Here is a 27,971-nt window from a genome sequence, read left to right on the forward strand (position 1 = left end):
TGCATTTATCAATTAGCAAAAGCAAGTACCCGGGGAAGTCGGTACCCTGAAAGTGATACAGGTCATGTATCTTTATAGACCCTGTATATCTACCCCTTCTGGTAGAAACAGAACTCACTGGAACCCTGAGCAATGGGATTTACTAGTTTGCACTCAGAGCCTTCCACCTGTCTCTGTCTAGCCATATCAAGAGCCATCCCTTCCTCATTCAAACTACTTCCATGAGTGAAGATTGATGCCATCATCTCAAATATCACAGCAAAAAAGGTACTGTGGCAAATGTCATTGTCAAAAACCACTGTGCAGAGTTTGCCGAAGAGAGGCACCAGTATATGTAAATCTACTGCTTCTACCAAGATTGTGCTCCAACATTTTCTTATAATTCATGTCACTTCCAGAGCCACCAGTGTCTTTATTCCTTAACTTTAGCAAGGAGGCAGATTATATATTTATCACTTTCCTTCCCTACAGTTGAAAAACGAGTTGCGAATATGCTTCTTGAGTCTTCAGGACATCACTGACCTGGTGTCTTTATTAGTGCCTTTGTTTATTCAAATGTGCCTGTAAGCATGTTGAGTTCATATTGAAGTGTTTAATTGCATAGCACAGCCAGAGCCAAAAATCATGGCATTTTTCTGTAAGTTTTTGTTTCTTTGCTTGGCTAGTTGTCTTCTAAGATTGAAATTTGAACCGGGGAGTTGAACGTGCTCAGTACAAGATCTGCTGACATGCCAGAGATAGAACAGCAGGGGGAAGCATGAAACGGGACTTAGTCCCACTAAAGCTTTCAGCAAGTTACATTGGGTAAATTCATTCCAATTAACCTACTCGAGGCTGGTGCAATTATCATCCCATCAGCCTCACACTCACACATTCTTAACCTCTCTCCTCCACGGATAGCGACATAGCTGATCCTGCTCATCCAAGTAGCTAGAGCAGAAAGCTATTCACCGTTTTATACTGTAAGTTTTCCACCTGTTTTGTCCCCAGTGTTTCAGTGCAGAGAACGATGGGACTGCAGCAACCTGACGGTTAGATTGCGGTCTGAGGGAGCCCTGGCACCTCGGCGGTGCCAAACACGCTCCCACCTCTGACTGAAACCCGCGGCGGGACGAGCAGCGGGCGCCTCCCGGCGGCTGCAGCCGCCGCAGAGAGCCCTTTACACGCGTTCGGTGCCTCATTACGGCCTCCAGGCACTCAGATCGTCCTGGGTCCCAGCGCCTCACACGGAGGCGGGCCGTTAGCCGTGCACAGAGACCGTCGCCCCCCGCCCCCAAGATGGCGGCTGCCGCCCCGTCCCGTCAGCGGCGCCCCATTGGCCGCTCCCCGCGATCACCCGAGGGCCGCGCTCTGCGCAGGGCCGCTCCCTCCCATTGGCCGCCCGCGCCGCTGCGGATCGCCGATTGGCGGAGGGAGCCGCCGCTCACCGCCGGCCCCGCCCCTCGCCGTCCGCCGGGCGGGCGGCCAGCAGCCCCGCCCCCCCCCGCCGCCGCCGCCGCCGCCGCCGCCGCCGCCGCCGAGCTGCGTCCGGGCCCTGCCGCGCCGGGATGAGCCGCGCTCCGCCATGGAGACCAAACGGGCCGAGATCCCCAGCAGCGTCCTGGACGACCTGTGCAGGTGGGGGGCCCGCCGGCAGGGCGCCAGCCTCGCCCCCCCGCCGTCCCGTGGTGCTGCGGGCGCGCGGCGGCCGTTGCGGGGGCGGGCGCGCGGCCCAGCCGTTGGGCGGGGAGGGGGGGGCGGGGCGGCCGCTGACGGAGCGGTCCCGGCCCAAACGGTCGGGGGGGGCAGTCCCGTCACGGTGAGGGCGTTCGGAGCCCGTGGGGGCTCTCTTTGGGGCGGGCGGGGAGTTTTTTTATTTATTTTTTATTTATTTTGTATTTATTTTTTATTTTCCTCGTGATCTCAGCTTGCGGTCGTCTGAGGGCTGTTAAAATCACGGGGCCATCCTCAGGATGTGGTGCCTGAAAGTGGCTGTGATGCTTCGTGACTAAAAAACGGCCCTCCTGTTCTGCCGCCCCAAAAGTCTGAACTGCGTACGTGCAATAGGAAAAGATTGCTAGAGACAAAGCGTAGTCTGCTTGCCCGGAATTAGTGTTCTCGAGTGAGTGAAAATGCTGAGGAGTAGCAGCACCGCAGGAAGCTGGAACTGCTCTGCTCACCCCACCACCTATCTAACGTGAGGGTCAGAGCACGCAATACACTAGTAAACTTTCAGTTCTTTAGTTTCGGCTTTTGAAGCTTGTTATACTTCCATGTGTCTGCTCTGAGCTCCCTACACAGTGCTGGGGCTCTTTTAGTTGTCTGCTCACACATGAAGAAGGGTTTAAGGCTTTTTCAGAAAGTCAGGAGGAGAATTAAAATACAGAACTGAAATAGGCAGCCTATTAGTACAAGTCCTGTGGGATGACTAGTAGAAGGTCACAGAAGTAATCAGGTCTTACGTTGTTACGGGGTTAGCTACACTCTCTTACCTTGTTCCACGCTGCTCTCATCTTCTGTATTTGAAATGGTGTCTTGCCTTGTAATTGTATGAATTTAGTAAAGTGGTTTTATTTAATTATTTTTATTATTTTTTTAAGCCTCAGAATAGTAGACTTGCAGTTACCATCTGTCCTGTTCTTCATCTTTTCCTCATGGTTTGTTGACTTGCATTAGTGCCAATGGATCAGCCCTCAAATACATTGCCATGTGTGGGGCATGGACAGAACAACTGAAAGGAGCAGAGGAGTCAGGCTTTGAGTCTGTGGGAAAGAGAATTTTGCTATGCACAAAAAGAAATGACAGGGCCTGATGGGCCTTGGCTCAAGGGAGGTTAAATTTTAAATAAGTGGAAGATCAGTCAGTGGTGCTGTGCTTCAGGTGGTTGGCTATAAATGGGTTATTCAAATATGTATTGCTTCCTACATTCTTCTATCTACACATGATATTGACAGAAATTCTGAAAGAGCAAATTTTTGTACTCAGTTACTAGGCTTATTGAGAAGAGTACTTACAGAGAAGAAGAAAATTTCTAGCCCAACCTATGCCCTGTACCGTATAGTTTATTCTTGTACTGTATAACTTCTTTAATTCTATCAGCAAATGACACTTTGCTACTTAAGTAATTGTGGTAATTTCAATATAACAGGTTTGGAAACTCACAGGGCCAATAGGACCTATCTATTACATTTTTACATGAACTGTAGCAGTGTAAACAGCAAATATAAGTAACTGTTGGTGAACTTTTAGGAGATGGCATGCACTTTTTAGCTTAGTAAGAATAATGTGACAAAAAACAGGCTTCCAAGTCATGCTTGCCTAGTAGTTGAGGGTTTAGTGGTTTTTTTTTTTTTTTTTAAGTTTGAAAACCAAAAAACTAAGTTGAAACTTAGATGTCCACGGAACAGAACTATTGTCTTTTTGTGTCTTGAGAGTATTGGAGAATCTTTTAGACTTTAACACTTCAGTTTTGGACAGGATTATTATTATTATTAATTTTGCTGGGAAAAAAGTCTGGATCCTCTGATTTGTTAACTCTGTTTGTTAAATGTTTGTGTACACAGGAGACACAATCATCAGATACTTCTGACCGTATCTGCTATTTAACCTGCTTGACGTTTAACACATTTCTTTATGACAGAAGGACCATTGTGAGCTGGAGTTAATGCAATTAACATACAAAGCGATGAATTAAAATATGTTTGGATTTTCCTTTGAGGCTACTCAGAGAGGTTCCTGCTAGGTCCGCAGATCACTTTCAGCTGTTCCACCTAGTTCAGCCAATTAGTCTAAGTAGTAATTCAGCAGATTCAGTAATTCAGAGCAGCTACAGCTATTTTAATCCCTGCAGGTAATCCTCTTGACTGTTCCTGGCTCCAAAGGCATACAAAGGTGTCTCACCTGGTATCTTCATTTTGTATGACTTGAGGTGAGGGTGTGGTGTGTTAATTAGTTTGCTAGATAGTTTGGGAAAAAAAAAAGAGGTACTGCTGGGTAACCTTTGCCATATGAATTATTTTATTTTTGCCGTTGTGGTTTAAAGCTTCCCAGTTCTTATGTAATGTGCAGGATGATGGGATTTCTTGCAGTAACCAGTTCTGATCTTACTGCCAAATACTATTCAATTGTACGGTTAATTGGGCTAAGTATCTGCATTTCAGTCGTCTGCAGTCACTTAAGTAACTCAGTTTTGAGATGGGTAAACTTTGAGATATGTCTGTATTATGTTCTTAGGTAGGATTTGTGACAATGTTACTAACTTGCTAGTCTGTTCAAAAAGTTTGGCTTGCAGTGTTTGTGCAGTGGTGTATTTTGGTGAGGGTAAAGTTTGGCAGTTTAGTAGCAACTGTAATAGTCATCAAAAAATAAACCCCAACAACTACAACAAAAAGCCACAAGTTTTTCCAGCAGTTGAAAATAACAATTAGGCTTCCAAATTCAGCTTCAGGGGGCTGTTTGAGGATTGAGTATAGGTGATAATGGTGGTGATGATTATTGTTAAATGCTTTCCTTGCAAAACTATTCTCCTAAGGGTAACAAAATAAGATTGACAACAGTAGTCTAATGCATTTGCCCTGAACATTTCTTCTCAAGCTATGTAACAGCTTTTTCCTGCTACTAAACTAAGCTAAAAAAGTTAATTCTTGTTCAGAGCGTTACGTGTTATTTGGCAGCATGTGGAGACAAGTTGAAAGCTAAAGCCAGGTACATAGTGTCTTCAAGCCTTTGTTGAGTTCTCAGGCTGTTTTGGAATTACAGAATGCTAGGTTACAACTTATTCTAGTTCTGGTAAGTTTAATGTGTGTTTATACTTAGATAATAGGACTGTTCTGACCTGTTCTTTTAATATGTCACAGGTGTCCACATTATTCTTTACCATGCTGCCTTGTGCTGCTGAGTTGTACTTTACTGAGTAAGGAGGTACAGTGTCTTCATGTAGGGTCTGGGGCTTGATGCTTTCTTTCCTATAAGCACTCCTGCATTTGTGCCTCCTCTCCCCACCCCGAGCAATGCACAGGGATGGGGAATGGGGCTTGAGGCCAGTCCATCCCAGTTCCTCTCTGCTGCTCCGTCCACCTCTGCTGTGGGTCCTTCCTGCAGGATGCAGCCCCTGAGGAAGCATCCTGCTGCTCTACTAGCGGGCTGCAGTGCGGGCACCTGCCCTGTACTCTATCCCTGCACTCTGAACCTGTACTTGTGCAGCTCTTTCAGACTTGTTTTCTCCTCCACTCCTCTGTCTGTCCAGCATTTTCCCCCCTTTGTTAAACCCGTTTTCCCGGGGCGCCGTCATTGCGGCTGCAGGGCCCGGCCGTGCCCTGCGGTGAGGCCGCTGGAGCTGTCTGTAACTGGCTGTGTCTGGCATGGGGCAGTGCCCCGTGACACTTAGAAGTGCAGGTTGTTAGACGTCACTTACTCTAGAAAAGTTAGCTTTTTGATTTGTAAGTAGTATTATTGTTTTTGCTTTTATTGCTAGGGCTGACATGTTCTTAATTCCTTTTGGGTACTACTTCTGTGTATTGTATCTTCAGATTAATGTTAGCTGCAGTGTAGGGGTAAGAAAGCATCTACTAGTTATAACGTAAAATAAGCTTAAAAAAAAACCAACAACTTTGAGCTACCACAGCTTTATATGTAAGGAATGTTTATATATAGTTATAATATAAAATAGGCTTAAAAAAAATAAAAACCTTTGAGCTACCACAGCTTTATACGTAAGGAATGTTTTCAGCAGTAATAGAGCCTTCAAGAAGGGAGCAGTGTGGGTGTTACTTACAAAGCGAAAATTGCCAAGGAGGAAAATATTCTTGTTGAAGTGAATAAGGCTATTTATGTAAGAGTATCTGGTCAAGGACCTTTTTCAATGCAAAGGATAATGAGCAAAGGAGGAATCCATAAATAAAGCATATTGGGACACAAACCAGACAGACAAGTGATAAGAGGGGCAGTGATGAGAACCAAACCTGATCAGCCTCACTAACTGATGAGGGCGTGAGAAAGTGAGAACGTTTATTCCAGTGAGGTTGTCTGACTGGGAACCTTCTCAGTCAGGAAAGAAGGGGAGAAGGGGGAAACCAAGAACAAAAATATACAGAGACACGGACTCTCTTTCTAGGAAAAGAAAAATGGAGATGGTGACAAGAAACAAACCCCTTGGTTGCAGTGGCTGACGGGCTGTTGAGAAACTACAGGCCCTGCTTCCAAGAAGATCAGCCTGGACCTCACGGCTGATAAGGCTGATGGAGCCGTACAGACCCATGGGGGGACGTGCAAAGTGTGGGTGGGCAGAAGGGGGGTGTGAAACAGGGCCATCAGTACGCTTGTCTGGCAGAGCCCTGCACCCTATCACCACATTCTGTCCTGTCTTCTTGTGTCTCACTCAGTCTTTCCTTCACAGTCTGCACGCTCTCACTGTGCCATGGGTGGGTGTGCTGCAAGTGCCAGCCACTGGTGAGGTGGGGAGAGGGAGCGAGGGTCCTGGCATCAGTATCAGGAGGGCCCATCGCTGTCTGGACCTCTAGAGTGCCCTTCAGGCTGTGGGACTGGAGCGTGGCCGCTGGGCATGAGAAGGCTGGGTGTCAGCGGCTGGGGTCCCTGCTGCCAGCCACTGGGGCTGGAGCAGCACGTCTCCCCAAAAGCAGAACTGGGGTGGGGGGCGAGCATCTGTATCTTCCCCAAAAGTGATGTGTATGTGCGTTCACTAGCAAACTTCACATGGGAGCAGCAGGCGGGCAAGGGGCATGGGTGCCAGGTGGGCAGAGGGGCTGTGTCAAGGCTGTGGGAGGTGGATGTGCAATGTGTGTGTCCTGCTGGCCTGAGGACGTCGCCTGCGTGCTGCACCAGGGCCTGCTGGCTCTGCCAGCCCCAGGGCAGGAGGAGATGGTGCTGTGCCTCTCAGGGACGGAGTCCTGTCCCTCAATGACAGGGTTGTGTTGCAGGTGTGCTGTCTGGGGCTGCCTGTGTGGCTGGCCATCTCGTGGTCTCTGGGACGGGTGCTTGGCCTCACTACTGGCTGAGCCTGTGAACAGGAAAGGGCAGCTGAGGCCCTGGGGTCTGGGCTGGGCAGGAGGGCATCCTTGGCCACAGCTGGTGGAGGAGGAGGAGGCTGCTCTTGGCATTCCTTAATGACTCACTCACACTTGTAAATTTTAAGTAAAGATGTCTGAAGTGCTGTCAGTTCTGGCAAAGATATTACAGGCCTTTGGATTTTACCTGGTGTACCTCAGGAATTGGGTTTAAAACAGCTCTGTCAAATGGTTTAAGTTCAATCGGGTGGGTGGCCATAAATATCCAAAAGGAAAATTATTTTATTCTTGATCTTACAATTGGTAAATAAAGTTTCTGTGTAAATAAAATGAGCTATCACAGAGTATTGCTACTTGTCTGTACATCTGTGGAACTGTGTGTGCCAGTATCTGAGCTGAAACATAAAGCAGACTTGAAAAATAAACCAACTGTCCACTTTCTGTTCCAGATTGCGAAAACTAATGGGACCATACTGAGTTTTAAAATTTGTGTGAATTAATAGTTTACCGTGTTTTTCAGTGAAAATAGACGTCTGTGTTTAACTTGTATCCAGAAGAAATGTGTAGACTTGTTATCAAGAGTTTGCAGATGTTCTTTACTGGACATTTAAAAATGTTTTCATTCTTGTAGCTGTTTACATAGGCTGTCCTTCCCCTCCCTGTTTTCACAATACTTAATTTACTTAGTTCCTTGTAATTGATTTTTGTAGAAGAACATCATGATCCATTTTCTTTCTTGACTTTTAAAGATTTATTTTCATAAGAAAAAACTTTTGCTGTCCAGACCCCCAGGAAGATCTGTTGCTCTTTGTTAATGGATCAGGAATTCCACTGCTGTAATGCATTTTTGTTTTCAGATTTATTTAAATCAATAGACTTGGCTAATCATGCCTTTTTTTTTATTTCTTGGCAGCCGATTTATTTTGCACATTCCAAGCGAAGAGAGAGACAATGCAATCAGAGTATGCTTTCAGATTGAACTTGCCCATTGGTTTTACTTGGATTTCTACATGCAAAACACACCAGGATTACCTCAGTGTGGGATAAGAGATTTTGCGAAAGCTGATATCCTTTTTATTACCGTGATTGCTTTCTGTCTCAGTGGTCGAAGTATAAACTGAATATTGTTAACAAAACTTTATACTTGCAGCAGGAAAATGACAGTTCATGTGTTAATGATTCAAAATTACTATTGCTAGATATGTGATTTTTATCTCTTCATTGCTTTCATAATTTTGTGGCATCCATAGAAGAGTTGTTTCTCATTTGGCTTAAGACTATGGGCAACAGGTAATTTCTCTGAGAATTTTTCCTTGTGGCTGCAGTTTGACAGGGTAGGTGGGCTTCAGAGGTGCTGGAGCTCTTCATGGCGTTTTCTCTCCTTAATTTAATTTCTTTCCAAGGAAATGCTGATGTAAATGTTAAGCTGAAAATGGTATGTGTTCCCTGATGGGTAGCTGTATGTATTTGTGTCATGCATAGATGCTGCTAGAAACAGTTCTGTTGGCAGGAGAAAGGATGCATGACTACTAAATTCATATAGTTAACTTCCGTTTTTTTTTTTTTTTTTGCTCAAAAGGCCTGATAAAACTTAGACAATGTAGTCCTCACTGGGGAAAAGCTCATGAAGTAAATTTCATGCCAGCATCCAGTAATTGTTTTATTGGTAAGCTTTTCTCGTTGATGTAGGACCGAGTGCTGCTTCTAACTTGCATGATATCTCTGGTTTCACTACCCAAAATATTCCTTGTTAGTTTGGTAATGAATTTCTACTTTAACAGCGAACTGTAGAAATGTGATCTGTTTTTTGACCTTATGTGATTATTTTTAAGTATTTTTTTTAGATTATAACAGTTTTCAGATCAGCATAATTTCTCTGGCAATTGTAGGCTGTGCAGGAAAAATACATTAAGACAGATAATATTCATTCATTATATCTTTCCCTCCCTGGCTTACATTTGCTAAAAAATGTTAGTTCTGCTGCAGTGTCTTATGTTATGTACACTGCTAATGAATGTTTGAATGTTTCTTATTGGTAGTATAATTTTGTGTATAATATAGTAACTTTCTCATTTTTTTTAAAGCATGTGGAGATTCCCTTTGAAATTTTAGAGTTATAAAAGTTCTGTTCTTATTTTCTCTGTGGTGAGTTTTGATAAAGTGTATTAAATTTAGATTTCTGTAACATGATGCCATTAAAAATAGTTTTTTAAATAGGAAATGCTTAAGAAGGGTTTCTGCACAGTAGGCTAACAAATGATTGTGCAAAAAAATTCTCCACTTTAAGCAAGAGAGAGTATTTTTGTCTGTCCCGTTTAGTTTCAAAATGTAAAAATTTTTAAGACTAACACATATAAAACATCAGTTACATGGATATCTTCAAAATTAGAAGACACTTTCAAACAAGCACCATCTTTTTTTCATCTTTTAATTAGGTTGCACTAGAATTGCCAAATTACTTAATGCTTTTTTATCTTTAGAATTTGGTAATGGATTATCCATGATACTTTTAACTTCCAAGAGATTGCATTTTGAAAGTACTAGGAGGATAGTGTGTGGTTATTGTAAACACTGAAATGGCTATCTTTTGTATGACTGCAAGTGATTGGTTACTCAAGTTTAGCTTCCTTGACGTGCTGCTGTACTCTTCAGTCACTGCCCTTTTTTACTGCCTCAAGGTGAAGATGTACAAAAGGTTTTAGACGAGTGGAAGGAATATAAAATGGGAGTGCCAACCTATGGTGCAATTATTCTTGATGAGACACTTGAAAATGTAAGTATGAAAATAGTTGTGAAGAGCTAGGGGGGAGGATGGCGTGTGCTGGCAAAAGTAATCTTTGTAGTTTACATTTTGTAATTTTGTAGTTTACATTTGTTGTCTGGTTTAAAAAAAAAAGTGCACACTTCAGATTCACAAAAACCTGACATATTTGACACTGAGTGTGTACAAAAATAGAATATGGGAATAAAACATGGGAGACAGTAAATACTCTTTTGCTTGCTTTCCTATTCAGTTTTGCTTCTTTATTCTGAGTTACGTGATCTCATTAAAAAAAAAAAAGCAGTTTTTGCTAGAACACAGAAAACCTAATGGGTTCCTACTCCAGGCTGAAGTCCCTGTTTTGGGGGGTCAGAAGCAGAGGACAGTGAAGGGAAGAGAATTAATAGAAATAAATTAGAACAGTTGGTGTTGACAGATGTCTTTACTGTATTTTGCAGGTTCTTTTGGTTCAGGGCTATTTAGCAAAGTCTGGTTGGGGATTTCCAAAAGGGAAAGTAAATAAAGAGGAGGCTCCTCATGACTGTGCTGCTAGAGAGGTAAGTTAAAAATCAGCTTAAGGGAACCAAACTTTTTTTTTTTTTTTTTAAAGTTAAATACATGAAGTTTTGCTGAGGGCAGGATATATGTGCTAGATGACAAGACATTTTACTTAGGTATGTCTTTTATTGAAATCAGGTAAGTAAATTGTCTGTTCTTGTTGGAGTCTTCTGCCGTAGCTTTTAGTGCTTTTCTGAGTGATCACCAAGGGTGTGATTAAGTAGTTTATAATCAGTGTTTGATGTTTTTCATTGTTTTGTACTAACATGCTATGTTAAATGAATGCTATTTTTAAAGTTCAGTTCTGAACTATTAATTGATTTCTAAGTATTACTTTTGGTGCTTGGAAGATCTGAGATACTCCATGGCTTTTTGAATATTGAGAGGCCACTGCACATACAAGGTGATAGAAGAATGGGAGTTTAACTTGTATGAGAGCTGGGCTGTATAAACAGACTGAAGAGATGAGCTGGAGGTTGTAGAAGATTATGGAAAAATTGTGAAGAACTTTTATTCGGTGATACAGGAACAAGCAACAATATTGATATATGGCAATTAAGCGCTAAAGAAAACAATCTGTGAGGTTTATTGCTGCAGCAGATAGTAGAGCTTCATGTTGAAAATAGTCTGTGAAAGAACAATACAGATAGAACAGATATAAACGCAATGCTCCTCTAACATAATGCATCTGGACTTTCTGACAAGGAAAACTAAGGTGAGGGAAAATAGCAAGATGCTTTAATTTTCTTCATGGATGGACTGAATTAGTAGCTGAGGAGTTGTGGACTTTTCTTAAATATGCCTCTTGAAGATGCAAGAACGTAAAATTCAGCATTTCTGATTTGTTGAGGGTGGTTTCCATACCCCTAAGATATTTAGGATTGACTTGGAAAAGCAAAATAAAGTGTTAGATCTTAACACTATGCTTTTATGCAACAGGCATGTATGAGAATTCCTTTCATGTTAGTACTTCCTTATTTTTCAGTGTATAGTGTTATTTATATAGTATTGGATGGCTTGCCAAGTGAAATACTTGAACAGTAGATGCAGTGGGCTGTCACTGCACAGCTCAAGGGATGAGCAGAGACTTAATAAGGTTAAACTAATTATTGAATGCATGTCTTAACAATCCCCAACCTCACCATAAATAGATTCTTTGATTAAAAGATTAAAATTTTGCTAGGCAGTTGCTTTTGTGGTGTGTGGTGTGGTTTTTTTCCTTTTTTTTTTTGGGGGGGGGGGGGGGTGGTGTCTGAAGGGTTACAGTTGAAGGGAAAGGAGAAAAGAAAAATATATGGACCACAAACAGTGTACATAGCATTTAAAGTGCGCACAGTTATACAGGGAAAAGTATTTTGATGTTTTTAATTTGGAGAATGTATTATAATACGCTAGTGAACAACACTGTTGTTGTGATCTGTTTCCATGAAGGTAAATTGCCACTGTGGATGAACTTGCAAATTTTTCAAAGCTAACACATTGCCAAATGTTGTAATGTCTGTAAAATGTGTGTGTAAATCTTTTATTTGTTTTTTTCTGGAGTCAGCACAGGTCTAAAACTTTGAACTGCACCTGCATGTGGTCTAATTGAAGAGGTCTTCTCTGGGCAGTGCCTAGACAGTTCAGTTGTTATTTCAGAACGAATAACCATACTATATCGTTAACTGTTTAGGCAAAACGAGTTTCTATGGTGAATTCATTTAAATCATCTTTAAGAATCAGGAAGAATCAGGACATTATGCTTGTTATCTTTTGAACTCTGCTGTTCCTAATGCACTTAGACATTAAGATTTGCTTGGTTTGCTTTTGATCTTTACGTAAGGGTTTTTAGTACTAATTTGAAGACTGAGTGTTAGTTATTTGCTTTGTATTAAGAACTTGAGTCTTTTTTAATATTTGTGCTTAATTTCCTCTATGTTGTGAAAAATTGAACTTGAAACCATTTTGCTGATATTGATATATGCAGTTGACCACAAGATATTTTAAGTATTACCTGCTGTAGCTACTTTAGGTAGTTATTCAGTTTTATTTTTTTGTTTTACATATTCACAGGCAGGACCACAAGCTGTGTAGTTTCTAGTCAACACATCACTGTTTCAGGAAACAGCTAAGTTAATGTAAAGGAGCAGTGCACAGCTTTGGAGCTTTAAACTTCACAATTTAATAGAAGAGGCTTTACTGAAGATGCTGTCCTACTGTTTAGTTCTAAATCTGGTCTTTAAAAATTTAACCGAGGAGTCCTACCTCTGGTTTACTGGCAATGGGGCTTAATAGCCTTTTCCATTTCATATACCTGTGGTGCTCCTCTTCAGTTGCCTGCTCTCATGAGTAGGTCTGAAAACTATTTGTCTTGCCTTGTGATGATAGGTCCTAAAGGGAAAAATTTAAATATATGCATTGATATCGTTTATGTTTTTCAGGTGTTTGAAGAAACGGGGTTTGACATAAAAGATTATATCTGTAAAGAAGAATACATTGAGCTGCGAATTAATGATCAGTTAGCACGGCTCTACATCATTCCAGGAGTTCCCAAGAACACAAAATTCAACCCTAAAACCAGGAGGGAAATTCGGGTATGTTAAATTGTTTAGTTTTGCGGTTACATTATTGTGGAGGTTGGGTTTTAAAGCTAATAGCCTGCGAAATAAAAGAACTAACAAACATGGTGAATACCTGAAATACTAATTACAAATAGTGTTTTGTCACTGTAGAGTTTTGTCATGTTGTTGCAACTCTAATGGAAAGACTGATTCTTAACAATCTCTGGCATCTCCATTTGTCACGAAAACAACATTAGTACATGCAGTCAAACTGGAATTCCCCCCCATCTTCTTTCTTAGGTAGTCTGTGTGCTAATCATATCGTGTTATTCCTACCTTTTTTTTAATTGTTATTATTCTATAACAAAACCTGAAACTTGTGCAGCAAACTTCATTCCCTTGTTTCTGATAATTTTTGAGCTAGTATTGGTAATCTGGTTTTGTTTTTAAATAAAAGCAGCAAGAATACTAGTGGCTTGGAAAATTATTTGAAGCTGCTGCCATTATTTACTGCATTCAGTGTGCAGTGGGTTTTTTGTTTGCTTGTTTTCTGAAATCCATATTCAGAATTTAGTTGCTGGATAATACATTTCATGTTTTAGTTACATCTTGGAATGTGTGTGAGGTGTACCATCCGTTATCTGTACTTGCTGTCAGAAGAACAACCTCATCGTTAGTTAACGATTTGTAGAAAAAAACTTGCAGTATAATAATAAGCCTTTCATTGTAATTTTTTAATTAAGCATAGTAAGTTTGAAATGTGTTTGTAATGTATTTTTTGCAGCAACAGCAGTGGGTTATTTTGATTTTATTTTTCGTTTTTCTAGAATATTGAGTGGTTTTCCATTGACAAATTGCCATGCCACAGGAATGACATGACCCCCAAGTCCAAGCTAGGTCTGGCACCTAACAAATTTTTTATGGCCATTCCTTTCATCAGGTATGTTCAAGATGAACCAAATGCTAGGCTGGTGCATTTAGAAAACTTTTATTTCTTTAGATTTGTTTTAGTAAATAGATCATATTGAACTTCTGCTTGCTTACCAGGCCATTGAGGGAATGGATTTCCCGAAGGAATGGAGATTCCTCAGAGAGTGACAATGGTTTTTCACCTACAGCAAGCACACCCTCTAAGCCCAACTTGGAAAAAGCTAGGTAAGAACCAGGTCAGTTTAACATCTCTATATCCTTTCTGTAAAATGTTGGTCATATGAAGCCAATTGTCCTTTCTCTGAATATTTCTATTCTAGTAATAGAGTAGGCTAATTATAAATAAATAATTAGAGGTGTATCTTACAGGCCTGTAAACAGGATGAAAACTTAATAATTAGCATCATGATGTGCTTTTTGGAAAATTCTTCAGTGTGATGGACCACCCCCCCCCCCCCAAAAAAAAAAAAAAAAAGTGGATACCTTTGAATGTTTCAAGTTATATGCTGGTATGGGTTTTTGATTCAGCTAAGCTAGAAGTGATAGAGCAAATTTTAAAACCTGGACTCACAAAAAGAAGGCTTTGCTCCAGTAATTCAGATAGGTTAGCACCAACACTTGTTAAAAATGATAACGTGGGACTAGCTTGCTGTCTGTGCTGAACATAAACTTCCTACCAGCAGTCAAAACAAAGTTGTATGAATGCAGTGATCTTTGTTACAGTTAGCACACTAGGTTACTTAAACTTGTCTTGAGATTATTCTGAAAATGCAGAAAGTTCTTTATTTCAGTTCTGCTATCAATAGCTTTTAAGTTGTTTTGTAAACTCTGTTTCCGTGTACTAGATCCAAACTTCGCAGTAGTCAGCAGGTGGTCACAGATGGCTTTTCAGGAGAGCAGTGGATGAAGCCAAAACAAACACAAAAGCCATACAATCATTCTGAGATGTCTGAAGCGTTAAAAATAAAGGTAGGTTGTTTCTTAGGCAAACGTATGTGTCTGGACTATTTAAGACCAATGTCTTTGTTCGTAAGTGTTCCTCCCTGGAACTGAAATACTGAATTTTATCACCTAATAATGAAATACTGATTTTTATTTATAGCATGCAAAATCAGAACATTAAAATAAAATTCCAGGGGGTTTCTCAGATTGTTTGCTTGGTACTGACATTAGAGGTGGTGGGTATCAGGTGGTAGTTGTGTTACATCAGTTTTAGCTGATAAATAGGGATTGTCAACAAATGATTTTTGATGCTGCCATTTAAACTCTTCCTTCTACTATCTTTTGGACATAATAACAGAGTCAGAACTCGAGGGGCAACGGCAAAAAGCAGTATCAAGACACTCCTACCCAAAAGAAAAAAACAAATGGAGTCCACAGTCAACCAGCAAAGCAAAACCACACCTTGGTAAGAAAAACCTAGTAGCTATCTCATTAACAAGTTCCAGTAGTGCTTAAGGAATTTACAGGCAGATGTCCTGCTGAGAGAAAGTGCTTATTGCTTCAAAGTATATTTTAACAATATACTTGGCACATGTCTGTAGGAGTACGACATTTCTTACCTTACAGCATGCAGATCTATAGACAATGCATCCTTCCTCTAAAGTTTGCCTTTTGGAACCAGGGCTTATTGTAGCTGTTGAAAATAGCAGCCATGTCGGCAGACAGTCTTCTGCAGCTTTCCAGGTTCCAGCCATAATAAGGATGCCATAATAAGTCAACATAGGACATGTCTGACATGTTTATGTTTTGTAAACAGAGTGTTGTTGTACAACAATTAGATACAAAGTGTTAATGCTCATGTGTTAATGTTTATTATCTCCCTCCTCAACAGCAAAAACAATGGGATACAGACTTGCCTTGATCTCATATAATTTTTAATTAAATAGTGGAATTACACTTTGTAAATTGCAGCATGGCATTCTTGGTTTATTACCTTTTCCTTGCACTAACTAAATATCCTTGTCCCCAAAGTTTTGCTGGCTGGGAGAAGGTTCACTGAGATACCTGTTTTACAACAACATTTTGATTTTTTTCTCCAGTATTCTTTATGGCTCTCTCAGTCTGTATTGTTGGCTTTTGTGCAGCATTGAGCTGCATGCACTGTTCTCCATGCAGCTCAGCTTGTTTTAATTTTTCTAGATTACTGGCTTTAAGCTAGATTCTTCTCATTCTGGCTTGCAGTTACTACCTTCTTTCTGTTTTTCATGTAAAAGTGCAGAAAATGTAACTACTTCCGTCCTGTAAAATTCTTTTCGTAGCAAGAAACGGTTAACTGCTTTTAGGTCTGCAAGTAGAAGAATGAAAAGCCAAGGAAATGACTGGCCAGAAATTTGGCTGTGTAGAAAAACGTGAAATAATGGAAATCTGTAGGATCTTGATGGAAACAAATGGAACTGTTAATACTCTACTGTGCAGGTTCTTTACAGACTTTGCCACTTCTGTGGTGTTTCATTTGCATTTTCATGATTGTTAGTCCTTTGAAGTTTAAACACTTCATGTCCCAGTGATAACATTTTAATGCCGTTTGGAGGCTTGGGATTAATTTGCTTAATTTGCATAGTGCAAAGGGCAATACTTTTCTCTGTATTTGTGTTCGTAGAGCAGCATACCTAAGGCTAATTCTTTTCACTGGAGAATTCTAATTTTGCATCTCTAATACATGCTAATCTAAGTGGCGGTAGCTGCCTGCTTGCAAATACACACCCCTTGTGTTTTGAGAAGAGCAGATTTTGAAGAACAGGCTTATGCATATGCAATTTTGAGTCCATACCGTCATGCTGCAAGACCTTTCGGGCTTACAGTATTTAGAAAACAGTCAATTTTTTTTCTTAAAAGCTTGCATTTTAAGAATGATTGGTCACTTGCTACAAGATTGCAGTGCTTCTGAAAGACTTGTGGATTTGATGCATACTAAAGTAATAAATTCATCCTGAATTGTAAGTAAAACAATTCACACGGGATGTGTATCAAATCAAATATAACAGTCACACGTCTTAGCTGACACTTAAGCTACACTCCCAAGAAAGGGAATGTTGTTTTTTTTTTTAATTAAGCGTAATACGTGTTTTTTCTCTTAACCAGAAATGTGAAAAAAGGCTTAATCCAAGAAGACTTCAAGATAACTTTGAAACAGGCAAGTATACTCTGAATTTCCATCCGAAGTCATAGAATCATAGAGCCATTTTAGTGTGGAAAAGACACGTGCAGACCCTTAAGATCATTACATCCAACCATGACCAGACACTGACAAGTCTACCACTAAACCGTGACCTTAAGCACCACATCCAGGCCTCTTAAATACCTCCAGAGATCACAGAATCACAGAATTGTAGGGGTTGGAAGGGACCTTAAGATATCATGGGGTCCAACCCTCCTGCCAAAGCAGGTTCCCTAGAGCAGGTTGCCCAGGTAGGCGTCCAGATGGGCCTTGAATATCTTCAGAGAAGGAGACACCACAACCTCCCTGGGCAGCCTGTTCCAGTGCAGATTTATGCACCGAAGTCATGTATTAAAAGCTGAAAGCACCTGACTAATGATGGTTGCGGTTCCTTCCTTGTATGTCAATCTACCAAGTGCTATAAAGTCGTCTTTTTCTAAGGAAGTCTGAGTTCCTCTATCTGGTTAATTTAATGTGATGCAATCATGTTGGTTTTAAAATTCTTCTAATTAATTGTGAAAATTCCCAGATTACACTGTGTTGCTGGGTGAAAAGTACCTAAAGGCTGGTTTAGGAAAGTAGCATCTCAGTTGACAGAATGCTGTTAATTATGTGTTGGTTGAAGGCTTTCTGTCCTGCTAACAATAAGCTGCAGTCAATACAGGGCTACTCTGGAGTGCTTACACAGTGCTTTACTTCCTGCTCAGAAAATAGGGCCACATTTCTTTCCTTCTCATCATGATATAAATTGCAAAGCAGTAACCTGTGGGTAAAACTGTCAATTGAAAGTGCCCCCAAATTGCTGTGACTTTAAGATTTGTTCTACCCACTAGATGACTTGTAAGTATGGCTGTTTGATTTACCTTTTTCTATTTGTGACCGTGGAAACAGACTCTTTCATAAATATTAATTAAATGTGCATTTCAGGTATGGCTTTGTATTATCATTGATGCTTTCACTGATAACTAGACATCTAAAATTTGTTCCATGTTTTTTTTTCCTCTTTAAACAGATGCACCATATGAGATGTGTTGTTCCAGTGAAGACCCGGTGGTAGAAAATGTAGAGGGGCACTCTGTGGCATGCAATGGCAATAACAAATTTGCTTTTTCATCAAGAGCTTTCCTGAGTTTCAAGTTTGACCATGATGCCATAATGAAATGTTTTGACCCCTGACAGCAAATCTATTATGAACAAAGATCAGATTTGCCTATAGCAATTGCGGGGGGTTTCTTATCCAGCCTTACTCTTTCTCAGGAGTTTTTTTGTTGTCTTTTTTTTTTTTTTCTTTATTTGGTTATTTGTTTTTAAATGCAATGCAGGGACTGACTGGTGGTTTGGAAGGGTTTGTTCTCTTTGCAGTACGGGAGTGGCATAGTCAACTGTTGCACTTTAAATGCAGTATAGCCTTTGTCCACAAAAGTACCTTTCCAGTGTTCAGTTAACTTGTTCCTAGCTGTGCATTAGAGGGCATTCTTTTTTCCTCATTTTTTTTTAACTTGCTGTGTGTTTTTTAGATTGTCATTGACATTGACGTTTTTGTACTGTTGGAGTATATCAGCTTGCTAAACTTTTAACTGCTCTGATATAAATTATTGGACTTGTTAGTCATTATTTTATAGTACATTGCAATATTACGACAGTGGCAATGAAGCTGATTCTCAGAGGACTCCTCTCTCTGTCCCAGTAATTTTGAAACCATAAGTTGCACATTTCAAACCTAGCCTCAGCCTGTTATCCTTTCTTTTTCCTGGTGGCTTGCCCACGATATTTTCCCTCGCACTGAAAGTCAATTTCTGTTGGCTGGCAATCAGTAATACTTGAGTCAAATTTATAGCATGACTTCTTCTGTACCTACTCTGCCTCTGTTTCCTGTAAGGATACACAAACTGGGTAGAACTTAGCCTTTCAAAGTGTCTAGCTTCAACTCATGCACTGTCCCCAGCTGGGTAAAAAGAAGTTGAAAAGTTTCATGTTATCCCAGTTGTAGCTGCTTTCAAAAAGAAAAGCTCAAACTTCGTTTGTGGGAAGTTACTCATGTAGAATTTACGCTGAATGTAAATAAGCCTCTGTAGATCTTGCCAGGAAGAAAGCAGGTGCATGGATAATAGAATCATGTGACACTAAAAGGCTTAATCAGGCTTGCAATAACTATTCTAAGGATGTCCAGTATTGTATTCTGTGCTGTTGTCCTCAGTTCTCTTGTGTAGTGTATGCTCTGTATATAGTTGTCTTGAATTGCACTTGCAGTTAGCATTTAAATGATGTAGCCTCAGTCTTTTGGAGCTACAATGCTTTCTTAGTAAAAATATCAAAGATCTGAAGAAAAATAAAACCATAACAGTGGAGGTGATGAACTGTTAACTGTTACATCACCGTCATGATTCAAGTTAGGGTGTTTCGAACACAAGCTTTGCAGTTGAGAGAAATGCACTGAACTCACTTGTTACAGCAGCTTGTGGTGCCAAGCATATTTGTCCCAGATTTAAGAATTGATTCTTCTCTAAAATAAAGGTGAGCAATTGGTAACTTCCTAGTTGAATGAACTAGGCCTTCCTCTCTCGTTCAGAGTGTATGCTCGTGCACTGAGTCTTTATGCAACTCATGTGGCATCCAAAAACACAATCCTGGTCTTCCTTCAACTTCCCTACTTCATCTATTACCTAGTGGTTTTCCTCAGAAATAGCTTTAGAACTATCTTCTGGTTTGTTTACCTGCCTGACACCAGGTGATTTGGGACTCTAATGCTGTAATGCTTTCGGCAGTAGGAACCCTGGACTTCTGTATGAGTTAACAGGAGAAACAGACCGCAGCATTTCCTCCTTCTGGAGGACAAGAGTCCTGAGGGCCTTGTCTTTCAAGACCAAATCATGAAATAACTCAATCTAGCTTTGTCTCACCTAGTTTAAAAAAAAATAAATCCAAAGGCTGTAGAAAACAGTAAATGGGTAAATAGCAGTAATTGAGAAGGTGGGATAATGCTGGAGGATGTTATGTTACTCAGCTTCAGGTGAAAAATAACCTTTAGTTACTTTTCTAGTGCAAATAGTTGATTTCCCAGCAAAAGTGCCTTTACTCACAGTGAGGCAGAAGTTTGTATTCATATCATGAGGCTGCTACTGCCTGTGGAGTTAGCAAGACTCTCCTAAGGCATGATTCACTATCAGGCTGTGGGAATCTTTAATAAGTAGGTTGACTTAAAATATATATATATTAAAAAGAAAAAAAAATCAGTTATTTCATCTAGTGCTCTGTGAAATAAGGGGAATGCTGATGAAACAGTGAACTTCTGTTGTCACAGACAGAGGGAAGTCTTTAAAATGAAGCAAGCATGTCCTACGAGCAGGAGATGCTGACTGCCCTCTGTGTTCACTGGGTCATTTTTGTCTTAGTGAAAGCTTGGTGCAGTGTAAGAGAAGCTGGTTGCTTTGTTAAGCAGCCCAAAGTGGGGCTTATTCATGTCATGATCTTAGTAAATCTAGCCTTAATGTGAGTTGCGGATAAATGTGATAAATATGCAATAACTTTTACTTCCTTGTATAAGGGTACTGTTCCTTGTAGCAGCATTGCTTTTCTGCTTCCTCAGTAAGGTTGCTAAAACAACAAGAGTGTGGCAGCATGTGACCTACCCTATGGTTTCCATCATGCCCCGCACTGTGAACACTTTGAATTGTTTACTATTACTAGTTCATGTTCTTATTTCGCCATCATTTTATAATTAAGTATATTTTCAAGTTTAGAAGTATACAGTTTACATTAGTTTCTGTAAGACAGTGAAGAAATTACAAGTGAGGTATAGATTTCAGTGAGTTTTTATTTCCTGGGAACTAGACACAGAAAAATGAGTAACTGTTTGCATGTCAGACTCAAGCTCATGTCAAGATACTTGAAAATTAAACATTACTCAACTTTAGCTTAGGGCTAGAGCAATTCAGAATGCTTGCCTAGAAGGGGTTATTCCGAGTATGATTGGTCACTCAGTGTTCTTGAAATTAAAGAAGACACGGAATTAACCAAACTTTTCGGAAAAAAAAAAAAACAACCAAAAAAAAAACCATAAATGTTTGGGTACTGGGAATGAATCTAGTACTAGTTTGCAGTTTCTAGTACAACATAAATTTCATGTTTGTTGTGGAATTTCTACCATCTCTCCTTTGCAGAGTGGTTTGAACTTTGAAGAAAGAGTGATCTGCCTAATTGAATTAATTGTGTTCTATGCTGAAATACTAACTTCAACTCCTTGATGCACATGCATGCTTTTTAAAGTACCTGTGTCTTGTGTAGTTTGAAGTCAGGAAATAGCAGTGTTGAGAAGAGGGTAAATAGCTTTATTTACTGCACAATCAAAGTATTTCTTTTTTATACAATGTAAATTTCTTAGACCAAACTTGCATAAATAGTTCGTAATAGAGTTTTGGGCCTAGTCATTGTTTCAGGCTTCTGTGCTGTGCTCCAACCTTCCTGATTTGATTTAGTGAATTGAGAACAATGCTTACTGTGTTTTTTCCTTCACCTACTTGCAGCTGTAATTTATGGAACAGTTACTTTTAAAAACAAAGCAGGATTCGGGTCTGGCTGTTCCTAACAGACTTGCTCTCAGATTGGAAATTATTTTTTCCAACCCTTAATTACTGTAGTAGGTTTGCTTTTAACGATTTGCAGTATATAGCAGCGCTCGTGTCATTCTGGTGTAAAGAGCAAGAGTCTACATTAAGAATCCAAGCTCCAATACCCTGTGGTACAAAATGGTCTTCCTGCTCCACGGGTGACTGGCTTTCCAGTCGTTGGGTCAGTGAGCCATTTAATTCTCAGCTACCTGTTTTCTGTTTATTTTTTACAAATTCTGAGCAACAGAACTTTTTTTTCTTTTTCTTTTTTTTTTTTCTTTTCCCCAGAGGTAAAGTCAGGTGCCTTCATCTTTTAAATTATGAAGTTAAACTGTAAACTTATCTGGAAGCTCAAGACTATTGAGAGCTGGTAGAATAGCCTCTCTTGTTGATTTAAAAGCAGTTTATTTACAGGAATTTGAGCTTGCACTGTTACTGTTAAAGAGTCTGGTGCTTATACATGACTTCATACTAATTTCAGATTGCTTTTGTTATTACAATATGTCAGCTTTTGAAGCAACCAAAATTATTTAAGATGTGGTAAATTTCTACTAAATGAAGGTGCTTTAACAGTAAATTAGGCTTGGCAATGTCACTACTCTTGCATAGTAGGTTTCTGTCCTTACGCATTTATAGCAATAGTCTGGTTCAAGAATGAAAGAAGTAGGCTAAATGCTTGTAATTGCACTGTTCTTCATACTGTACATAAGCACTGATAGATACAGTAGTACTTGTGCTGTGTGTGCATTTCACTGTTTAAAGTAGGTTGTGAACTTACAAGCAAGACAACTTATGTAGCAATTACGTTGACCATATTCAAAATCATACAAGATAAAAAATGTCCTGGATTAGTCAGAGTACATTAAAAATAAATGCTTGGGTTGTAACGTGTCTTTTCATTGAAAGTGTTAGGTTAAACTAGACCAACTGTACAGGTTCCACGTTACAGGAACACCTATCTTCAAACAGCTCTCAGCTGTGGAATACTGGGAAGGAAGTGTAAGAGTCTTCAATTCATCCTTCAGTACTCTGGGGGGTGGGGGGAAGCATGTTTTTCTGTAATCGTCAGGAATTTTCAGGGTACAGAATGCTTAAAATTGAAAAGGTCCACCCTGAAATTTATGGAAAATACCAATGAGTATTTTATCATTCTTAAGCATTTACATTGTTTAGCAGAAGAACTAGCTTTTGATTTGTTCAGTGCCCTGAAGAAAGTGATTACATCCCATGGGGTGTAAATCATTGTAAAACAAGGCATTGATAGCTTTTTAAGAATACAGATCCTGTAGACTCAATTCTCTATTACACACCTCTTACTGAGAAAAATTTACTTTGCAAGGTTTTTTAAGCATGTCTGAGTAAAATTTTTAAACTAAGGAGATGAACCATTTATTCTTACTGTTGGGTATGTATTTTGGTTATGCAGGAAAGGTTTGTAAAATTGCATGATTAGCTCTCAGCAAATAACTTCTCAAGCCTATACTTCAAACAGGATCCTTAAGTAACTTTACCATGTCTGCATGGCGTTGCAGTATGTGGAAGCAGTACTTCAACTGTGAGGAGCAGTCTAGCTGGGTTTGCAAGGCACTTTAACATGAAAAACAAACAAAACAGACCCCACAAAGCTAGGTGGGGTTTTGTTCGTTAATTTTGGCATAATGCTGAATTCCTTGTACATGTTCTAGGACCTAGGCTGACTCAGGAATTGCTGCCCAAAGAAAACTTTTCTGTGCAGCATTGCATGCCTTGCAGAAAAACAGGGAGCCAGTGTTTTATTATATGGTTCATGCATGATGGGTTATGTCTTCCTCCTGTTTGTTCTAAGCTCAAAAACTTAATCTGTTTTCCTCACTGGTATGTAAGTGGCATATCAGTGCTAAGTGTAAAGTACTTACAGCTAGTTGTGAGTTGAACCTATGTAAAGTTACAGATTTTATTCAATTTCCACTATGTTGTCTTGAAGAGGGTTTGTTTGTATCGGTCAGCTCTTCAATTTTAGCAAATAAAATCTGTAACTACCTGTAACAAATGTTGTATTGATGATTGTGATTTAATTGTTATTCAATGATTTGGAAACTGAAGCACACCAGTTAAAAGGCTATGACTAAGTTGACAGTTTCTTCTATAATGTAATTTTTCTCTAAAATTAAATGATTTTATGTATAAACTTAAGTATGAATATGAGCGTTACTGATTAGTGTGAATTGTAAAATCTGTCCTGTTTATTTCTTCACTGTAGAATGTTTAAACTAATATTGCCTTAAACGAATTAGCAGCAATGACCATTTCTATGTGCCAGTTAAAAGCATTATCATTTCTAGAACTATTTCTAAAGGTGGATGAGGGGCATATCAAACACAAGGGGTAGCAAAAATGTTTTTTGAAGTGTTAGATGTACTGAAGAAAGGAAGTACACGAATTTCAATCACTGCTTTTAAAGTATTTATGAAGTAGCATATTTTTTGGTTCATATAATTTGTCATTAAAAGGACTGGATGTGTAGAAAAGGTTTCATATGTGCCCTTCCATTTCTGTAAAGTGTTCCTTGACGTAGGAAGCTTTTGGCAAGTACGATCAGATCTCCGGTGAGCTCTTTCAAACTTTTCACATCCCCGTTATGGGAACACTCCTGACCATGTCATACCATCTCCCTCAGTCGCCTTCTCTCAGGGAAGGTGACTACGGTACCTCCTCGCAGAGCCCCTGAACAGCAAGGTGACACAGTATGGTAAAGCAACCCCCAAGGAAAAGAAACAGCATTAGAAATTTATTCAGAATATAAGAACATTTGTAAAATAAGTATTATAAATGTCTCTGTATAAATAAATGCAGTTTTTACAATTCTATATCAAATAAACACAAAATAGCTATTTTACAGCAGCTAGGAGACTAAAAACCAACGCATTTAAAGCTAATTCAGTAAGGTGAGAAGGATCTAAAATTACAATGTATGGTACAGTATTAAATGAGGTTTCAAATGAGAAAGTCCTAATAGAAACAGGAGAACAATACTGACATTAATGCAAACTTACATGTGCTTTGCAATAGCTAACAGTGCAGCCAAGCTGGTGAAGATTTATATGTTTAATTAGGAAAAAAAAGTACTACTTTGTGAACACACTGAAATACAAAATTTCATGCACTCTAGCAATTTAGAAAGTAAAAAAGATACCCTAAGATTAATTAATTGAGTGAACAACTTCTGTGGTTCTTGCCAAGAGAATCTGTTTTTCTTGCTATGCACAGTTATTACTTCTGCAACAGTTGAGTGAAGTTGCTGTGACTCAAGGTAATTTGCATCAGTGGCGTACAGGTAATACACGTCTGGCTCTAGGCTGGTGTACTTGTGTTTCAAACAGGTATGTAACAGGAATTTGTGTTTTGGTATTTAGTCTCAGGATTGGTGATATTTCAGCCAGTACACTGGAACTACAGCCAATGGTGATATGAAACAGTTCCCGCTACACCAGTAGCACTTCTGCCACTTCCCCCATTGGCCTTTTCCAGCATGCCAACCAATAAAAGCGGTAGCTGCTTGCTCAGGCAAAGTAACGTGTTTTGGCAAATAATAGCTACTGTTGGGGCTGTATGACACCAGTCTTTTTTTCTGTGAGTCCTATGGGAAGAAAGGGAAAGTGACTTACATGTGGTTATTGTTTATAAATTATTCTAGAACACTTTTAGAGCACAGTGGGCATGGGACATACATGGAGAATGTAGTAAAGAAACATTCAGTTGTGCAGAACCAGCAAATCGTGAGGCCTTAGAAAGACACAGAGGGGCACTGCAACTTCCTGTGCTTCTAACCAAGGGGCATTTTATGCTTTCCTAATGCACACCTTCTCTATAAAGAGAGGTTTCAGTTCAAATGCTTTAAGTTTTATTGTGTTCTCTGAACTTAACAGCTTCTTCAGGTACTATGGAATAGAAAAAAATGGAGCCTGAGGAAAGGCGGTGTAAGAGCGGTTTCCAGCTATCTTAAGTGACAGTTATTTCACAGTGACAGTGTGAGATGACCTCAGGTTAGATGGGTGCTTTAGATACAAGAAGACAGAAGTGTAAGTGCACTTCTGCCACATGAAAAGATCCACTGCTCTTCAGAATGCTTCTTCAGAAATAAGCGTGATCAGCTACCACTGAAACACGGCAAAAACTCACATTCCTGTCGGTGAGAAACTTGTTGACCAAGAAGAGAAACACCATGGACATTTAGCAAAACCAGTGACAATACGAAATCAATGTATTTATTCCCTCAACAGTAGGGTCTCAAAAATTTCCATTTGCATTATAAATTAAGTACAAATCACTTGACAAAGAAGACCAACCAAAATCAATCCCAAGGCATCGCCACCAACTTAATTTTGAAATCAGCATTGTTTTAATGTGCTATTGCAAACAATCACATATGATGCTGGCTTTGTAGCTGATGCATCAGACTCTAGAAAAGTATGAAATAACTAGTACCCTAAGGAAAGAAGAAAACGGCAGCAACGGTAGAACAGAACTTTTCTTCAACATGCTTTCGGAATTTCCTGGTCTTACGTGTCAGTAAGTGAAATAAAATGTCAGCAATAAAATCGAGAAGTCATGAACACAAACTGCTTCAGGGCCAGTTGTAACCAACCGCTGACAACAGTGCCATATTCTGAACGCAAAGTCTCACAACTGTTTTGGCTGCCGGGCCTTAACCTCTACTAGACAAAACCAGTTCAAGTCCTCTAAAAATATTTTGCTTGTACTAGAAATTGTAGGACTAAATGAGAGATGTTATAATTCTAAATACACTATAATAAAACTTGAGATGCAACTCAGCAGGTAAAGCAAAAATGATAGACAGCTCCTCAAGTCGGAGTCACTGGAGAGAACACAGCTTGAAAAATGCAAAATCGAGGAGTAACAGCAACAGGCTAACAAAGTTAACGGAGTCCAGTTTGGCTAAACTAGAACCAGACTTAAACATGGAAACTGTTTTATGCACTCAGTCAAGAAGAACTAATGTCTGTCTGAAACAGGTACTAGGGCAGTCTCCATCTGCTCCCTAGAGAAATCAACCTGATCCCCATGCTTCACTTAACATTCATTGCCAGAATAGGCCAGTATTTTTCCATTCATTCACTTTGATAACGCATTAGCATGATGTGACTTAAACAAAACAACAGTAAAACAAAAGTTAACCTTACAAAGCTGTATGAAGACATCATTCACATTCTGCTTGTGGCTGTATATCCACACACCTACACATTTATAGTTTTGTGCATATTTATTCAATACTAAACAGGTACATTCCTAGTAAGTACCTTTTTTGGTCACAAGTATAAAAAGATGACATTCTACTTTGTGATTGTAGAAGGATGTACTAAAGGCTCTATAGGTAACAGAGATGGCCCAGCCTCTTAAAGAAAACCTTGGCTATAATGTACTGACAAGGTAACTCAATTTTCACAAAATAACCGCAAACACCATGCAATATAAATACCAGGAGATGGCTTGTGATTTCTTAACCACCCTTGGGCATAGACTGTCTACCTGGCATGGTAAAACTTACAGCCTTTAGTCCTCTCGCAGATGACTCCTAGGAACTGTACCCTCCTTTGAAGAGATGCCATTAGTTGATTAGTTTTGTTTTGTTTTCCCTCCCCAAATCAACAGCAGTTTTCCTACCTGATCTGCATTGGGAGCAACAGTACTGCAGCCATGGTGCAAAGAGCAAACCGGCCTGCTGGCTCCTTGCTCTGCAGCTGCCTGTCCGGGTCATTATCCACAGCAGTGTGTTCAGAGGATGCAATACACAGCTCTGTGCGGAGGGACTCAGGACTCAGGAAAACTCAAATTATCTCTGACCTGCTCAAACTAAAATCTATTAACCAAGTATTTTGTTATGTGACACTGTCATCCGTAGGACATAAAATGGAGAAGAACATGTATAAGTATAGACATAATGACAGACAATGTACATAATCATAGCACGATAATTCAGGCACTGCCATTTTACATTATTAAACAGTCATTAGTTAATGTTTAGATTATCCCCATAACTCCTGGCTGGACAGCTGAGATCTAAGAGATGGTGCTAAACTGTGTTGACAGTCAGATATTCTAGCATACAAGCAACCTAAAAGCCAGCCTCCAAAAGAGAAATTTGTAATGGCACTACGCATCTTTGAAAAAGATGCACTTAAAGTGAAGTTTCATTGGTGTGTGGTCTCGAGTTCTCTTCTTCTAGTAAAGCTATTCTTTGTTTCAGCATCCTTACTTGTGTTTCATGTCTCTCCACCATGGCCATCATTTGCGATTCCAGTTTCTTCAGCTTATTTTGATGCTTTTTCTTTGCTTTTTCATAAGCTGCTACCAAGTTGCTGTTAGAAATAAAATACAAGGTTATTCAAAAAAGCTTGCTCACAGCAAGTGAAAACA

The 27,971-nt window shown here is 39.7% G+C and overlaps 2 protein-coding genes across 12 annotated transcripts in view; one reads left to right on the forward strand and one right to left on the reverse strand.

The window, feature by feature from the left end:
- The first annotated feature begins 1,486 nt into the window (after positions 1-1,486).
- Positions 1,487-23,724, forward strand: DCP2 (decapping mRNA 2). 3 transcript variants are annotated; one of them, XM_080572826.1, is made up of 11 exons: positions 1,487-1,617; positions 7,915-8,066; positions 9,647-9,774; positions 10,221-10,319; positions 12,741-12,893; positions 13,688-13,800; positions 13,908-14,015; positions 14,636-14,759; positions 15,091-15,198; positions 16,875-16,926; positions 17,963-23,724. In XM_080572826.1, the coding sequence occupies exons 1-11, from the start codon at positions 1,565-1,567 to the stop codon at positions 18,124-18,126; spliced, it is 1,254 nt and encodes a 417-aa protein (XP_080428952.1). In that variant the 5' UTR covers positions 1,487-1,564; the 3' UTR covers positions 18,127-23,724. The 3 variants fall into 3 exon arrangements, with proteins under 3 accessions (XP_080428952.1, XP_080428953.1, XP_080428954.1); XM_080572827.1 differs by lacking the exon at positions 1,487-1,617 and adding an exon at positions 1,907-2,033; XM_080572828.1 differs by lacking the exons at positions 1,487-1,617; positions 7,915-8,066 and adding an exon at positions 8,348-8,667 and having other exon boundaries at positions 9,680-9,774.
- MCC (MCC regulator of WNT signaling pathway) overlaps positions 18,148-27,971 on the reverse strand; it is a 208,639-nt gene continuing 198,815 nt past the window's right edge. For all 9 annotated transcript variants that reach the window (XM_080572774.1, XM_080572775.1, XM_080572777.1 and 6 more), the window contains one exon: positions 18,148-27,913. In XM_080572774.1, the coding sequence (XP_080428900.1) occupies positions 27,733-27,913 (181 nt within the window). In that variant the 3' untranslated portion in view covers positions 18,148-27,732. The remainder of the gene's footprint in view (positions 27,914-27,971) is intronic.

This window comes from Anser brachyrhynchus (genome assembly GCF_964034855.1).
Source record: "Anser brachyrhynchus genome assembly, chromosome: Z".
Classification (NCBI taxonomy): Eukaryota; Metazoa; Chordata; class Aves; order Anseriformes; family Anatidae; genus Anser; species Anser brachyrhynchus.